General features: G+C 57.7%; 1 protein-coding gene across 2 annotated transcripts in view; it reads left to right on the top strand.

Annotated features, from left to right (window-relative positions):
* LMX1B (LIM homeobox transcription factor 1 beta) overlaps positions 1–16,989 on the top strand; it is a 78,839-nt gene that overhangs the window by 59,107 nt on the left and 2,743 nt on the right. For both annotated transcript variants that reach the window (XM_059412194.1, XM_059412193.1), the window contains exons 3-6: positions 13,531–13,763; positions 15,609–15,790; positions 15,993–16,070; positions 16,206–16,272. In XM_059412194.1, coding sequence (XP_059268177.1) covers positions 13,531–13,763; positions 15,609–15,790; positions 15,993–16,070; positions 16,206–16,272 — 560 coding nt within the window. The remainder of the gene's footprint in view (positions 1–13,530; positions 13,764–15,608; positions 15,791–15,992; positions 16,071–16,205; positions 16,273–16,989) is intronic.

Genomic DNA, 16,989 nt, shown 5'->3' with positions numbered 1-16,989 from the left:
CAAAGTGGAGGCAGGAGCAGAGACCTCTCCAGGTTGCCAGAGGCGGGGTCTGCAAAGCCACAGGGCAGGCACGCACACCGTCGGCGCTGGATAAATGCTGGGGGAACTGCTGCGGGTGCCGGAAAGGGTTAAAGCCGGGCGCTTTTTAATTGTCAAATGACTGCGGGCGATTAGCGCTGGCAGCTTCCTCAATAATCGCTCTTCTCTGTACCTGCTGGGAGCTTAATTAAAAAACAAAGAGGCTCAATTTAAAGGCCATTACTATGCTAATGCGGCCGGGCGGGCGGTGATTAAGCGGCTCCGGCGGGCGGCGGGTGGCTGGGGCGGGGCGCGGGGCGATCAGTTACCCACTAAACGGTCGGGCGGGCGGGCGGCGGTGGCCCCGAGACTGGCGGTGCGCGGCAGTGCCCAGCCTGGGCACCGGGCCCCGATCTGCCCGGCTCGTCCCTTTCCCGCCCTCCGCTGGCGCAGCCCAGGGCAGAGACCCCGGGAGGCGGTCTCCCAGAGCCTCTTCTTCCTCCCGAGCAAAGGGTCAGGCTGTGGGTAGGAAATCATGCCAGCCACACCTCAAGGGGCTTCCTCCAGAAATTCCCTCCTGCCTCCACCGGCACTGAGTCCTGTTGGCTCTGGTGCCCCCACTTGTCGGCTTACTGTCCCAGACCCCTCAGCTGGGAAACGTGTTCTGCCCATGCAGTCTGAGTCCTGGCACCCACAGGTCTCAGGCTCCCACACCCCTGGAGCATTTGCTCCCCTGTCCCCAACCACCTTCACAACCTCCAGGAAGGCAGGAGACGTGGTGGTCGCCAGCCAGGCTCACCTGGGTTGAGGCCTGGCTCTGCCTGACCTGCTGCGGGACCTGTGTAAGGAAGGGACTCCTACCTGCTAGGTGGGTCATGAAATCCACCTACCTGTGAGGCCCCTACAGGTGGGGAGGGGGTACATGAGAAGCCCTGAGTAGAGGGCTAGTCTGGTTCCTGTGAGTTTGACATTTAGTATCAAAATCTGCCAGGGTGGGGCTCAAAAACTTGACAACAAGAGCACAGATTGGGGGTGGGTTGGGGAGGGGTACTTAGTCCAGATCTCACTAGAAGACTGGGCGGTGAGGTCCTCACTGTTGGGCTGACAAAGTTAATGTTATCTCTGGTTACATTAAGAGGAGTATAGGGTGGAGAATAAGGGAGGAGATGGCTCTTCTTGTCCCTGGAGGCCCAAGCTGCTGGATGCCAGGCTGTCAGGACTGTTTGGACAAACCCAGGCTTGTAACTGGAGTATGGAAAACCAGCACCAGAACCTGGGGGAGGGGCAGAGGTAACCATGAGAGGGAGATGTCAGTGGAGGGGTCACTGTCTTGCCTCTGAAGGGCAAGAAGAGTACACTTACCCTACAGCATCCCAGCAGAGGCTGGACATTTGCACCCAACCTAGGACACCCAAAGGCTGTCTTGACCCCATGGTTCTGACCCTGAGCATGTTTTCATCGACTGCCTGATAAAATGTGTGATCATGAACCTTGGTGACTTCGTTGGTAACACGGGAAATCCACCCACCCTACCTGGGGGATAGTTTAACTTGGTAAACTAACCAGTACTAAATACAGTTGACAACTGGGAAACTACCCTTGGTAAAGCCTGTGCAAATTAACTCTAGAGTCAGATCTCTGTAATTGGTAAGATGCAATTCAAACACAGACGTGATGGTAGAGCAAAACTTTATTGAAAATTTTTCATAGAAAATAATTTATCTCAATGAAAATAATTTCAGTAAAATAAAAATGGAAATGGAAAAAAGTTGTAAATTATTTAACTGCACTAGAAAGAAAATTGATCAAAAAATTAAATTGCCTTAATGGAGGTTGTTCCAGAAAACACTTACTCAAAGGAAGTGTATCACTGTCACTATAACCCTAATTAAAATGCTGTGGTCTGTCTAGGGAGTTTAGATCCTTGGGGTCAGAATGATGAGGCCAAAATGTCAGCTGGTCAGCGTTAGGCTCTCTAGTGCTGCCTTGGGGTTCTCCTTCTGAGACCTCCTTTCTCCTGGAAAACCTTCTTCCCAGTCATACCAGGAGCTCATGAAGGAGAAGTGACCCAGTGTCTTGTCCCCCACGGATTCCTCATCACCTAGCACAGTGCATGGTCATGGCGGGTGTCTGGTCAATGCCTACAAAATCAACAAGTCTTATAGCCAAAGCCTTAAAAGGCAGTTTCTGCCTTTTTTTAAAGATTTTATTTATTTGACAGAGAGAGAGATCACAAGTAGGCAGAGAGGCAGGCAGAGAGAGGGGGAAGCAGACTCCCCACTGAACAGAGAGCCCAATGTGGGGCTCAATCCCAGGTCCCTGGGATGATGACCTGAGCCTAAGGCAGAGGCTTAATCCACTGAGCCACCCAGGTGCCCCAGGCAGTTTCTGCTTTTAAGAGGAGTCCTGGCACAGGGTTTGGCACTGAGCGAGTGCCTGAGTGCCTGAGTGTGAGTGCAGCGGATGGACGGGTGCGTGGCTGAGAGGGTGGCTGTGTGGACGGTGGGTGGATAGTGGGGCAGGGGCTGGCTGGCTGGATAGGCGGATAGACAGAGGGCAGCAGGCCGAGTGGGTGCGTGGGTGGATGGACAAGTAGGTGGAAACAAAAGAAACTGGATTTGTCTTCTTTAGCCCAACATTCAAGGCTTCCAGCCTGACCCTTCCCCTTTCTCACTTCCAACATGACTGACCCACTGTCTCCCTATGCCTGAAAATGGCCTCTCTGCTTCTCTGGCCCTCCACAGAGCCCAGACTCCGGAATCAGACCCCCCCCCCCCCACACTCAGTTCCTATCCCAGCCCTACCACTACCCCCTTTCAATCCTTTGCCCTCTTTACGACCCCTTCCTCCAGGAAGTCTTCCAAGACTCCTCCCCACCCCTCCCTACCCCAGTGCACTTTGTACCTCAGCAGGCCCTGCCCTGGATCTGGCAGCCCTTCTTGGACACACAGGTGTGGGTCTGGCCCATTCTGACCAGTCAGGACCCTGGAGAGAAAACCAGAGGCCTCTGCTTCCTGTGGCATAAGAGTTTCTCCTCCAGCACCTGCAGGTCAGCCCCTCACCACTTTGTAACCTCCCAGCCAGGTCACGGGCCCAACAGCTCTGAGCTGACAGCAAATGCACTCCAAGTGGTGGGCAGGGGAGGAGGAGGCTGGGGCAGGAAAGGGCTTCAAGCACAGGGAGGTCCAGGAAACGGTGTGGCAAGGCAGCGAGAACATGCAGGAGCTCTGGAGCCCAACATGCCAGCTGTGACACCAGCTCTGACGCTGAGTGGTTGTGTCACCCTCTCTGAGCACCACTTTCCTCCTGTCTGAGAAGAGAGGGGCAGTGCCTACCTGGGAGGGGTCTTATGGTAGAAGGGTCTGTGTGCAAATAAGGCACAGGGCCTGCTATGTAAGAGACAGTACATTTTAGTAAGTAATAATAACAGGAACAGTGGCTGCTGGACTTGGCCACCAGGAGCTGGTGACTCAGTGAGAATGGGGGACAGGAACCTGGGATCAGCTCAGAGCAGTCCGATGAGCCGGTGGGAGGAGAAGGCTCCTACTGTGAGCTCAGCATAGGGCCTGGCGCATAGTAGGTACCCAATGAATGCTAGGTGGATGAACGATTAAAAGCATCCTCAAATGAATTCATCAATGAAGGGCAGAAAAAAGAGGGAAGAACTTCACCCCAAGGGTTAATAAAGTAATACAGGGAGAGCCCTTAGTTTGGGGCCTGGCCTGGAACCCACAGTCCCTCTGATTGCTGCCCAGGCTAGAGGGCAGGAAGGAGCCTGTGGGAGCATGCTTGGAGGTGATGCCCCGCCCTCCACCTGCCCCGTCCTCTCTCCCTGATGTCACTGGGCAAGGTCTGATCCCCAGAGAAACCCCAGTATCCTCCCCCCCTAAAAGAGCCTCCTGAGGCAGAGGCTGGGCCTTGCCTACACCCACTGCAGGGGTCATAGCCCCAAAGAGGAGAGGCTACTTATCAGGTGCCAAGCTGTGTGCACACAGCAGCTTGCTCTTAGGAGTATGTTTGTGTATGTGTGTGTATGTCCTGGCAGCTCTTAGTGTCTCCAGCCTGGGTCTCTCTCTCACTGCAGACTCCCATATGCAGCTGCCCCTGCACGCATCCCCATGGCTAGTGAAGGCACCTCACACATCATGTGCACAACCGCACCCCATTCTCTCCCCTCCTCCACCTGGCCTTGCTCTCTGTTTCATTGAATGGCAGCTCTATCCTGCCCCCTGTCCAGGCCCCCAAATCACGTGTCTAGCCTCTGTCTGGCATCCTCTGGTTTCCCTGTCCGCCTGCAAAACGCGTCCCTGCTCGGACCTCTTCTCAGCACCTCCCTGGGTCTGAGCAGACAGTATCTTTTGCCTGGATTATTGAGATAATCTCCCAACCCAACTCCCTGCTCCCACCCTCACTGCTACCCAGCTGCCTGAGGAGCCCCGTTAAGATGTCAGATCAGGGGCACCCAGGTGGCTCAGTGGGTTAAAGCCTCTGCCTTCGGCTCAGGTCATGATCCCAGAGTTCTGGGATTGAGCCCCCTATTGGGCCCTCTGCTCAGTGGGGAGCCTGCTTCCCCCTCTCTATCTGCCTGCCTCTCTGCCTACTTGTGATCTCTGTCTGTCAAATAAATAAATAAAATCTTTAAAAAAAAAAAAAAAAGATGTCAGATCAGATACCCCCTCTGCCCAGAACCCTTCCACAAAGCGGAAGCCCCACAAGACCTGCCCCCTGCTTCTATTTGCACACCCTACACCCCTCTACCTGGTCCGTGCTGCTCACCTGCTTTAGCAACAAGGGGCTGCAACACCCCAGATCCACTTGGCCTCAGGCCCTTTGCACTTGCTGTTCCCTCAGTGGAGAACCTCCTCCCCATCATAGATCTCAGTAAGGCCTCTGACTGTTCTTTATAAAACCCTTGGCCACCCACATCGTGCTTCCCCTCCATTTTTCTTTATCACATGTCATCAGTTTTTACCCTCTGTGTGCTAGGGATTTAATTTGCCTGTCCTCTCACCCATTAGAATGGAAGGTGGGGGGTGGGGGTGGGCGGGACTGTCCATTTGCCTCACTGCTCTATCCCCAGCCTCCAGACAGGGCCTGGCACATAGTAGGCACTTGCTAAATGTGTAGAGTCACCGAAAGTGCGCCTGCCAAGCCAGGCTGGCCCCTGGATGGTACCCGGGGCTCCCGGCTGTGCCCGTCCCTCCCTGCCCCTGGCGCGTGACCTCCAGCCCCGGCCACGGGGGCTCCCGACAGCGCCCCCGGGCCGGGATCAAAGGGCCTCGGAGCCGGCGGCCCCGCACAGCTGGGTCTGTGCGCCCGCAGGAAGCTCCGGGGCAGCCCTCGCTGCAGGCCCGGCCCCGGCACGGCGAGGCGGCGGAGAGGCCCTGCGAGGCCCGCGCTCTGGCTGCCGCGGTTCGAGCGCCCGGCCACGCCGCGCATTCCAGCCGCGTGATTGACGCGCGCACCGGGGCCCCCGCCTGCGGCTCCCGCCGCCCGCCTGGCCCGCCGCCGCCGCCGCATCAAAGCAGATGTTTGCAGCTGGTTTGAGTTGGATCCCCATCAACAGGCCCCTTTTTGTCTCAAAATAAAAAACAGCTACGCCCGGAATGATAAGGACGCGGCAGGCACGTGGGGGAGATGTCAGCGAGTCTCGGGGAGGGAGGAGGCCAGGCAGCTCCCTCTGCCTGCCCTCACCCCATCGGCTCCTCCAAGTGACAGGCAAACTCTCACAGCAGCAGCTGGACCCCCAGGGGTGTCCAGGGTCCTGTCCCCTGGGCCCCTGTGAACTCCAGCTCATCTCTCACTGGCATCGTCACAGACAGCTGGGCCCCCTAGACAGTAATAGTGTCGGCTGCCGGGGAGCCTGCCTCAAGTGCTCTGCGGCCATGCCCTCCTGGGCTCCTGGGCTCCTGGCCACCAGCCTAGGAAAGCTGGGGCCGGAGAGGCTCAGCACATCACAGTGAATACCTGTACCTGGGGGACAGTGGTCCTAGCCCCGAGGTCGGTTAGTGAGCCGCGGAGCCAGGATGGCACTCTTAACACTGTTCTTTCTGGCTCCAGAACCAGCTTCGGAATTACGTGTCCTGTCAGCTTCCCTAGCAAGTCCCCAGCTCTCTTCCAGACTGACTGTCATGGTTTTCCGTGTCCCCCAGGTGTAGCCTCTCAAAGCACATGTCATGCATTTCCAGCCCTCGTGGGGCCAGATGATGTGACCTCACTCTCGGGCACCTTGCACGAGCCTTTTTCCAGTCCGCCTCTCTGGGTGTTGGCTGTGTGAACAGGGGAAGGTATAGCCAGTGGGACGGAGGGCTTCGGTTCCCTCCCCATGGAGGGAGTGTTTCTAAGAACTGAGAGACTTGGGCCTAGAGAGACCCAAATCTGCCTCGTCCCCAGTGTAGCCCGGAAACTTGTGCCTCCGAGGCACAGCCAGACCCCGTGATGTTGACTGGAGGCTTCATACTGAAACTGGAGGTGAGGAGAGAAGGTTCCAGAGCCTGTGTCCCAGCACCATGGTGAGACTCAGACTGCAGAGAGACTGGGATGCACACCCGCCAAGGTGCCCTCTGCGCCAGGCAGTGGGCTAGACCCTCTCACACAGGTTAAAACTCCCCAGCAGATTCTCAATCACCAGGTGAGGGAGGGTCAACACCCCCTTTTTACGGAAGAGGAAACTGAGGCTCAAAAAAAGGATGTGAGGGGTGCCTGGGTGGCTCAGTTGCTTGAGCAGCCAACTCTTGATTTCAGCTCAGGTCATGATCTCAGGGTCCTGGGATCGAGCCCCACGTCAGGCTCTGGGCTCATTGGGAAATCTGCTTGAGATTCTCTCTCTTCTTCTCCCTCCGCCCACTCACTCACAAATAAATAAATCTTTAAAAGGGGGGGATGTCAATGACCCAGGGCTACATAGCTGGTGTTGGAGATGCGGAAAGTGCCTCTCTAAGCACAGGGGGCTGACAAAAAGCTCTCGATGAGCGGGAGAAAGGACAGAGGATGGACTGGTCCACCTTGAGGCAGGTGTCCAGGCCTGACCCAACCACATGTGCCCAGGGAGTCACTGAATACCAGCGAGGCCCTCCTACCCCAGGGCCTTTCCCCGGGTACTAGAGATGAGGGTACAATTGGAGCCCAGCCCGACAGGAGGGGTGTAAAGACTGTAGGTGATGTAAGAAGTTAGGAATCGGCCTCCAGGTTGTATCGCCGTGAAGGCCGAGAGCAGTGAGTTCACTTACCTTGCTACCTGGTGGCATTCGCAAACTCCCAGAAGCAGAGTGGCCAATGTTCTTTTGTCCAACCCGGCCGCCTATTTCATTTAGCACAAGGTTATTCACTCATTCATCGGACACTCACTGGCCACCTCCTCAATGCCAGAACCCCGCGTGGGAGGGGTGTGTGTGAATCAGACCCAGTTTCTGATTTCTAGGTCAGTGAGGGCTTCAGACACACAAACATCTGGGTGTCACGGAAGGCTTCGTGGAGGAGGTTCCGCTTGAATCGGGTCTGGAAGGATGAAGAGTAGTCCAACAAGAAGCAAAAGGAAGGGGGCGAGAGGACAGCCTTTCAGGGCAGGTGAAATTTTTTTTTTAAAGAGGATTTTATTTATTTATTTGACAGACGGAGATCACAAGCAGGCAGAGCGGCAGGCAGAGAGAGAGGAGGAAGCAGGCTCCTTGCTGAGCAGAGAGCCCGATGCGGCGCTTGATCCCAGGACCCTGGGATCATGACCTGAGCCCAAGGCAGAAGCTTTAACCTGTCACCCAGGTGCCCCGGCAGGTGGAATTTTAAGGAAGAAGGCAGGAAGGGCTGGCGGTTTTCCGGGAGCAGTGAGGAGCCTGGCGGCTGGTGTTGGGGGATCTGAGGCTGGGTGTGTCGGCGCTGGTGTAAGTGACATGATGAGGTCTTTGGGCTTATCCTGAAATTGGTGGGCACCCTTGGGCTGAGGCCCCAGTGAGTGGCTACATGAACTGTAAGATGCTGCCGTGGGGTATGGGAATCGCAGTACAGTGAGGAGGAGATACCGGAGCTTCCACTCAACGAGGATAGGGAACAGGTGCCAGAAATCTTAAAGAGATGGTGACAGCAATCACGGTGCCTCCTTACTGAGCCTGCCTCCTGGTGCCCAGCCATTATCCCCACTGAACAGATGGGGCCACTGAGGCCCAGAAAGAAGGGACCTGTGTATGGTTCCTGTGCCAGGAAGGGACAGAGCAAAGATTCCAAGCCTAGTGCATGCTTATGGTCTCGAAGACCTGGGGTGAAATCCCACAGGGAGAGGCTGGAGGGTCCCCAGGATGTTACGAAGCTAATTTTATTGGAGGTAAAAGAATCAGACCTACAGCATTGCCTCTCCGCAGTTGTCAGTGGCTTAAGAGAAAGTAATTAATCAGATTTGTAATCCATGTTCAAATGCTCCAGAAAAAAATTGGTTTTCAGAGTTTTGTTTATTAGCTTTATGAGTTTAATAAATTGAGCGTTTAACAAATAAACCAGTAAAAACTCAGAGGAGACAGAGATGTGTTCTCATAGACAGGAACTCTTCACGGGAGGGACGTCCCTAAAAAAAGGGAATTTCTTACTCTGAAATCACAGATGATCCTGGGGGAGGATGGATATGTTTGTGACAGGGACATATTCAGTTTTGTTTAAGAAAAATAGCTCAGCTACACCTGCTGGGTGCTGGGCTTATGCTGAGTGATCAGAACTTGGGTGTTCAGAGCCTGGACGGCAAACAGACCTGGGCATGGTACCCCCAGCAAAGGACAAGGGGGACTGGTGGGCAGAGAAGTATTTGGAGGCACAGAGCAGGGAGGGAGTATAGAGTAGTGCTGCCAGATGACCTTGACCCTGCCTTCTGAGCCTTGGTGTCCTCATCTGTAAAAAGGGGATGGAAACAGTGTCTTTTCTTAAGGGTTCTTAGAGGACTTAATGAGGTGACGCAAGCGATGATAATTGAGCTCAGTAACGTTAGTTAGACAGACAGACAAATACACACAGAGCTGAGCCAGGAGTGCTTTGTCTAGCTCAAGCCAGATCGAAGCTAGAAGGACCCAGAACCCAGGGTGGTCATGAGGGGGAAGTTTGGTTGGGACTTGTAAACCTGAAGTCAGGAAGGCCACTCCCCGGAGTGATGGAGACCCCATTGAGGGTGACCAAGAAGGACAACAAGAGAACAAAAGAAAGGCAGCTCTTTGGGGTGCCTTCTTCATGCCTGGCACTGTGCCAAGGGCTTTGCATGCAGTAGCCCCTTCCAACAGCCCTGTAGGAAGGTACCACCAGTCCCATTTCATAGATGAAGAAACTGAGCTTCGGAGAGGTTAAATGTCTTGAGCAAAGTCACCCAGGGACAAAGTTAGAGTCAGGCTGGAACCCTGGGCTGCCGGCTCCATCACCCCCCCACCCCCACACTGCTCTCCTGCAGGCAGCTCGTCTTCTCAGGGCAGGTGGTGGGTGCTCGCACCAGACCAGGCTCAGGGTCGGACCCACCCGCCCTACCTCACAGGCAGAATGGGACTGTATTGGTTCATTCAGCATTCATTGCATAAATATTTGCCCCTCACCTTCATGTGTCTGGGGCCTTGTATTCAGCTCCAAAGAGAGGGGTGACCCCGGGAAAAGTGGACCCGGAAGTAGGGAAAGTGGATTCCTTCTAGTAAATACCATAGTGGGGAGGAGCCGTGAGGATGGGAAACTCAGCAAGGAAGACATCTACGACTGGAGAGGAGAAGGGGGGCTTCCTGGAGGAAGGGATATCCAAGCTGAATCCTTCAGAATAAGCAGGTGTTTGGCTGTCAAAGGGTAGGAGAAGTGGTGTTCTGGACGTTAAAGATAGCAGGGGGAAAGGCTTGGCGGTTTACATGGAGAATGGGGGTGGGTTGTGTGGGTTGCTGCAAGTCTGGGTGCCTGTGCTGTGGTCATGAAGCTGCCCTCTGGCTTGGAGCTCCTGGACTGGGGAGGAGCCTGGGCCAGGGGACTGGCACCGAGAGGCAGGTGTCACAGGTGGCCTCCCCGCCCACCATCCCTCCACCCCAAGTGTGGGAAGCAGAAACACACACATCTGGAACCCCCAGCACAATTCTGGAGAGTCTGGACTCTTGTCCCCATCTCACAGATGAGGACCCAGACTCAGACTTGCCCAAGGTTACATAGGCGGTGAGTGGCTAAGTCAAGATTGAGATCATGACCTGGGCGTCAAATCCAGTGCCTTGGATGCTGGCAGGGCTTTTTGCCCTCAGGTTCCAGGGCCCCCACTGGGCGGGAAGGCTCAGAGTTCCTCAGCCTGAGCAACTTTGTCTCTGGTTAGTATGTGTGGCTTCTGCGCACCGTTCCTGGAGAGGCTCATTCCAGGCCTCAAAAGGCCTGCCCAGCCCTCTGACCTCTCCCTCTGTGCTCACTGCTCGACACTGACAACTCACTGCACCTTCACATGAAGAAGCTGGCAGTGTTGTTGAGCCCATTATACAGATCAGTAAGCTGAGGCTCAGAAAGACGAAATCACTTGTCCAGTCACTGGCCAGGAAGTGGTGGAACCAGGCATTGAATGCACGTCCATCCAGTCCCAGTGCCACTCGCCTGCCTGCTTGCTTCTCAGCAGCCGGTTCCACCACCCCTTCACGATGGGAGGGGTTGAGGGAGGGAGGGGGTCCAGGGAAAGGAGGGGACCCCGCTGGCACCCCAGCCCCTCCCGCACGTGCGTTAGTCGTGCTCACCCTGGCTCCGTAGACAAAGGCAGCCCCATAATTGGGAGTGAGTATTTCATGCATTCCCCCCCGATGTTTTATTGGGTGGAGAGATGCTTGGAGACCAAGCGGATGGCACATTCCGTTTATAAAGTGTGCGCAGTTTGTTTTATATCCCGAGTTTTTGCAATCTAGATAACAGATGACGCCCCGAGTGGCTGGCGCTGCCTCGGTAATGGCGGCACGGAGCCTTTGGAGAAGTATTAATAATAGATTGTGTTGATGAGTTTGGAGAAAGTAGCAATCGACCCCCTGCTGCCAAGGCATTAGCACGGCTGTTCTGAATGCAGCCTGCATGGTGGTGGTGCCTGCAAATGCGGGGCACCCCTCCTGCTGCCACCCTCCCCTACCTAAGAGGGCCTCCTCTCCAGGAGCCGCAGCCCCTAGGCTGACCCCAGCCTGGGCCCCTGGCCCCACCAGGCCAGCCCAGAGATGCAACCAGTGCCTGTCTGCTCATGGGCTGCTGAGGCCGGGCTGCAGACCTTAGCGTGGTGCCTAGATCAGGAGGTATAAGTGTGGGAAGGAGACAGAGGGGTGATGGGGGTGGGGTGGGGTTGGGGGACAGGGCAGAATCAGCCCCCACGTCAGAGCATCAAGTTCTGGCAGCCTGGTTCCTCTCCCTTGGAAGAGCCGGACAGCCAGCCAGATTCCTAGGGGCCTCTGCCAAAGATGACCATGGACAGTTGGGTAGGTTGTGCCTTGAACAAAACTATCCAGCCCAAGGGCCAAATCAGAGCTGAAATCTATCCCATGTTCCCCTCCCAAAGCCACGCACTCTGTGGGTTAGCAGGGTCCTATATGCCTGAACCTCAGCCCACCCCAAGCCTTCACTCACCCGCTTTGCAAACACTCATCAAGGCCTTTTTGAGGATGGGGTAGAGCCAGGCTCACCTTGTGGAACCCCTGCTGACAGAGCGAAGCTGACAGAGGCATGTGCTGTCCCTGATGTGATTCTTACATACCAAGTTACAAGCTCAGTATCATCGAATCCCCACAACAGCCCTTTGAGGAAGGTCCTGTTGACATCCCCATTTCACAGCAGAAGGAGGGCTGAGGGAAGCTCAGGTGAGCATACGGGGGGGGGGGGGGGCACTCCCCGACAGGGGCATCAAAGAAGGCTCTCCAGAGGAGGTGGCATTGGAGTGGGGCACTGCAGGATGAGTAGGAGCCTGTTCAGTCGAATAGCGGCGGATGGCAGGGGTTGCTGGGGATGCCCCCACCCATTTGAGTGCCCCCGCCCATGCCAGGGCAGCAGGCAGAGCACAGATCGGCCCCATCCACCACACCCCGCTAGCTCGTCGTGGGTGGCGCTGACGGCAGCCCCGGGAAGGGAGGCAGGCCGAGTGCCTCGCATTTATGGCCATTTCTGTTCCGGAACCGATTAGTAGAGAATTGCTGCTGTAATCTGCGCCTGTGATGGCGGGCCATAAAGAGAGATGGGATGCGCACAGCGCTCCCAAGGTGGCGCCCGCAGACGTGGCCCAGGGACGTGGGGAATGAAAAATGGTTTTAATTCCCTCCCAGCAGCAATAATTTGATTCTTCATAAATTTTTCCATCAAAGTGTTGTTGAGGCTGAGTTCCCACAGAGCAGGCCACGTGACTGGGATGGGGGGAGCCGGGAGGAGCGGTCAGTGGGTGAGGGCAGAGGAGCGGCCACGCGGCGCGGACCCTCCTGCAAACGCACGCAGGAGGCGGGGGACACCCCCGCCCGGCTTTGTCTCCAGAGATGGGAGATGGATCCGGTTTGTCATGGAGGGGCTGGGGCAGGCCCAGGCTCCCGGTGGGCCTCGTCCCTTATGACCATGTGACCCCCAAGCCAGCGACTCCCCCTCTGGGCACCCCGGTTTCCTGATCTCTGAGATGGGGCTAATGTGCATTCTTGCCTCATCGGGTTGCAGATTGCATGCATTTCTGTGTGCAGAGCGCTTAGAGCAGCAGCCGCCACACTGGGCTCAGTAGACGTCTGCACGTGGTGAAGATGCTCAAGCCGAAATGAGGGATAGGCAGGGGTTAGCCCAGCCGAGAACCAAGAAAGAACATGCTGACAGGCCAGTGGGAAGGTGCCCTGGAGAAGCCGCAGATTGTTCCATCGGGGCCGCAGAAAGAGGCAGGGTGTGAAGGGCCTCGAGGCCCCAGGGAGTCCCGGAAGAGTCTGGAGCAGGGAAGCAGCAGGAGCAGATGTGGGTTTTAGACAGCTTTCTCTGGCTGTCATCCTGGAGGGTGTATCGAAGGGTTTGGAGGAGCCTGGAGCCCAGGAAGGGGACTGAGGCAGGCACTCGGGCAGGAGAGGAGCAGCCCAGCCTGGGTGGTGGGCCGGACAGGGCTCAGGATCTCATGGATGTGGGAGAGAGAGGGGAGAGCAGAGAGGAGGCAGAGCAGGTCTCGGAGTGAGGGGACAGGGGACCAGGAGGCCGCCCGCCCTTCTCAGGCGCAGAACCCGCCTGGCTCTTGAGGAAGGTTGAGGCTGACCATGTGCTCTGCCCTCTAGTGGCCATGGTGTCTCGGAGCAAGCAGGGCCCTGAGCTGATATGCCCAGGAGAGGGCACCTCAGGGCAGGATGCCCAGAGCCCACCCTTAGGCCACCCAGGGCCCTGGGGAGCCAGAAGAGTGGGGCCACGGGGCCCTCCCACTGTCTGGCTCTGTGCCCGGGTGGGGCCTCTCCTATCTGGGGTGGGGGGAGTCAGGGTGGCAGGAGGGAGAGGCCCTGGTGGACAGCAGCCTCGGGGAGGGCCCCCAACCCCAAGCCAAATCAGTGAGCCCACCCTGTGCACCTGCAGGCTCTTCGCAGCCAAGTGCAGCGGCTGCATGGAGAAGATCGCCCCCACGGAGTTTGTGATGCGGGCGCTGGAATGCGTGTACCACCTGGGCTGCTTCTGCTGCTGCGTGTGTGAGCGGCAGCTGCGCAAGGGCGACGAGTTTGTGCTCAAGGAGGGCCAGCTGCTGTGCAAGGGGGACTACGAGAAGGAGAAGGACCTGCTCAGCTCCGTGAGTCCCGACGAGTCCGACTCTGGTGAGCCGTGGCTGGAGCTGGTGGGGGAGGGGGGCAGCTGGGGAGAAGCTGTGATGGGGGCGCTGCCGGAGAAGCCCAATCCTGACCCCAGGACCCGAGCTACGTACAGACAGTGCGCCCCCATCAGACGCCCGTGGACACCGGTGTGCATGCCCCCAGGCCCACAAACGCATGTGCGGACACTACCACTGGGGCACACGTGCTCATGCACCGGCATACCTGCATGGGACCACACGTGTCCACACACACGTGCATTCGATGCCGAGGGGCACATAAGCACGGACACAGGAACATCTGTAGATGTGCGCTGAGATGCCCAAGCACGTGCAAACCTGCACCCAGGAACACGCACTGTGCGTCCACTTAAACACACCCATGTGCACACATGACCCAGCTCACACGTCACCCGTGCACGGAGCAGTGACGCATACGGCTGCACACACATTTGTCCACCCGCTTACCCGGACTGCGGTTTAGACACAAGCACACGCACACATACCCTGCTCTCTGAACCCCCTTCCTGTTCCTCCCTTTCCCTTGCTGTGGCCCCCACCGTGGCACGGCACCACAGGTGTCCCTGCCTGCCCAGGTCTGCAGGCTGCTGGTGGCCACGAAGCAGGGCTCTGACACAGCCTTCAGCAGCGGGGGGCAGCAGCCTGAGCTCTTCAGTTTCCTGGCTGGGTGGGGGGACAGGGGCATTCTATGGTGGAAGCAAAGACCCCCTTTCTCAGGATGAAGGCACCTCTTTATTCTGTTCCAGCCCTCAGAAGGGCTGTGCCAGCTTAGAGCCCTCCTGCCAGAAGGGCGGGTACAACCAGGAGTGAGTTTTGGAAGGGAAGAGCCAGAGAGAAGGCTGGGGCCCTGTCACTCCCAGGGAGTGGGAAGGACGGCAGCCGAGGGCTTGGCGAGGAGATGGCCTGGTCTTCAGAGCCCTTAGGGGTAACTTAGAGCCCTCAGTCACAGGGCCTTCCGGAAGAGCTTTGTCCTGTCGGTGTCCTTGGAGGAAGTAGTGAGCTCCCCATCCATCTGTCCCTCTGTCCACCCATGGGCAGGGCACCGTGGTGGCTTCCTGGGCTCTTAGAGCAGAGCAGACACTAGCCAGGAGCCGTTGGCCCATTCCTATCAGGCCTGGGCTGGGGGTCTTGGAGGGAGACGACCCAGCCCCGGGGCTCATGGTCTGAGGAAGGTGGGCCTGGAAATAAGAGACCAGCTTAGACTTGGGGACAGTGGGAGGCGCATGGTGTCCGCCTGGGGCTGGCATCTCTGAGACCCACAATTCTGGGACATGGAAGTGGCCGTGTGTGCATGGTGGGTATGGGTGTGTCTCTGGGTGAACACACAGGCTTCTGTGTGCGTGCATGCGTGTGTGTGTGTGTGTGTGTGTTCGGGTGTGTGCTTACCTGTATGTCTCCACCTGTGAGCACAGGCCTGTGTGTGTGTGTGTGTGTGTCCGTGAGCTGTGTATGCCCCGTGCTCTGTGGACCCACGTGCCAGTGTGCGTGCGCACACGTCAGTGGTTGAGTGTGTAACTGTGTGTGTGGCGTGCGTGCTGTCGTCATGAATACTTGGATGTGACCATGTCTGGGGTATGGCTTTGCCTGACAGTTCTTAGTCTCTGGAAGCTTCCAAGAAAGAAGGCTCCCCGGAGTCTCCTCGCTGGGTTGTGGGACCCACTGGCCCTGGGCTGGGACAGTGGGAACCAGTTTTTCAGAGGTTGACCAGCTGCCGTGGGGTCTCCAGAGTACAGGGGGCTGGTGTTGGCGGTCCCGCCAGGCGACAGATGGCCTCCGGGTACCAATCTGAGACCCTCGTACAAGACTGATGGGCTGGTTGTGTCCCCCACAGTGAAGAGCGAGGACGAGGACGGGGACATGAAGCCAGCCAAGGGGCAGGGCAGCCAGAGTAAAGGCAGTGGGGACGACGGGAAAGACCCCCGGAGGCCCAAGCGACCCCGGACCATCCTCACCACGCAGCAGCGAAGAGCCTTCAAGGCCTCCTTCGAGGTGTCCTCCAAGCCCTGCCGAAAGGTGAGGGGCTGCTGGGGTGGGGCGGGGCCGACACCCCACACCCGCCGCCTTCCCAGACAGTGGCCTACCACTCCTGCCGGGGATGGGGACGTCCCTCCACCTCCCCCGCCCGTCCCTCAGGTCCCCCAAACCACCGCCTCCCTGGCCTGCTGCCCCGGCCCCCCCGCCCCCAGGCCTGATATTTGTCCCTCCCCCCGGGCAGGTCCGAGAGACGCTGGCGGCAGAGACAGGCCTCAGCGTGCGTGTGGTCCAGGTGTGGTTTCAGAACCAAAGAGCCAAGGTGAGAGGCCACCTGTTGCCCCCGCTAGGCAGGGCCGGAGTGGGGGTGCAGGCAGAAGACACGGTCCTGCTGGGAGGGGCCGGGACTGAACGGGGACGGGGAGGTGGGGACTGGCACGACCTGTGTCCCCTGCAGATGAAGAAGTTGGCGCGGCGGCACCAGCAGCAGCAGGAGCAGCAGAACTCGCAGCGGCTGGGCCAAGGTGAGCCGGGACCAGGGCGACAGGGCCCAGGCTCAGCCTCTGGTAACAGCACTCTTCCCTCACCCCCTGGATCCTGGACCCCGGACCCCTTCCACCAGGGCCGTGAGGGCTGTGGGAGCTGGCGCCCCAGAACCTGCTGGGATCGAGAGAGCCGGTGGGGACCACGGGGGCCCCCAGGAGAGATGGCAGCATGGGCTGCGCCGAGGGGTAGCAGAATTTTTGCCCCTGGGACACCGGGCTGGCTCAGTCCGTGGAAGGTGTGACTCTCGATCTCAGAGTCATGAGTTCAAGCCTGTGTCTGGCCTAGAGCTTACTTAAAAATGAACAAAACCCCCAAAATACCTGCAACCATCTCCCACCCTCAGCGTGTGCTAGGCACAGCTGTCACCACTGGCCATGCTCAGCCTCTCGGAATGCCCCCCGATCCCGGAGGGGAAGGGCACTGTCACAGCCCATGTCACAGCTGAGGAGGCGGAGACGCAGACCAGAGGACTTACTGGGATCGCTCAGTGAGTGAGGGGCAAAGCTGGCCTTGGCCCCACATGTGGCATCCCAAAGCTCTGGTTTTCACGTGACCATACACCCCACAACCCACGACAGAATTCAGCAGAAATCTCAAGAGAGACTCTGCGGGGTGTTGAGTTCAGTGTGGGTTCCTGCTGGGTGGTAAGGAGCCAGCTGGAGGGGCAGCGGCCAGACCCCCGAACACTGGGCTTT

Source organism: Mustela nigripes, chromosome 9 (genome assembly GCF_022355385.1).
Source record: "Mustela nigripes isolate SB6536 chromosome 9, MUSNIG.SB6536, whole genome shotgun sequence".
NCBI classification, from domain to species: Eukaryota; Metazoa; Chordata; class Mammalia; order Carnivora; family Mustelidae; genus Mustela; species Mustela nigripes.
This window is presented reverse-complemented; position numbering and strand designations above follow the sequence as displayed.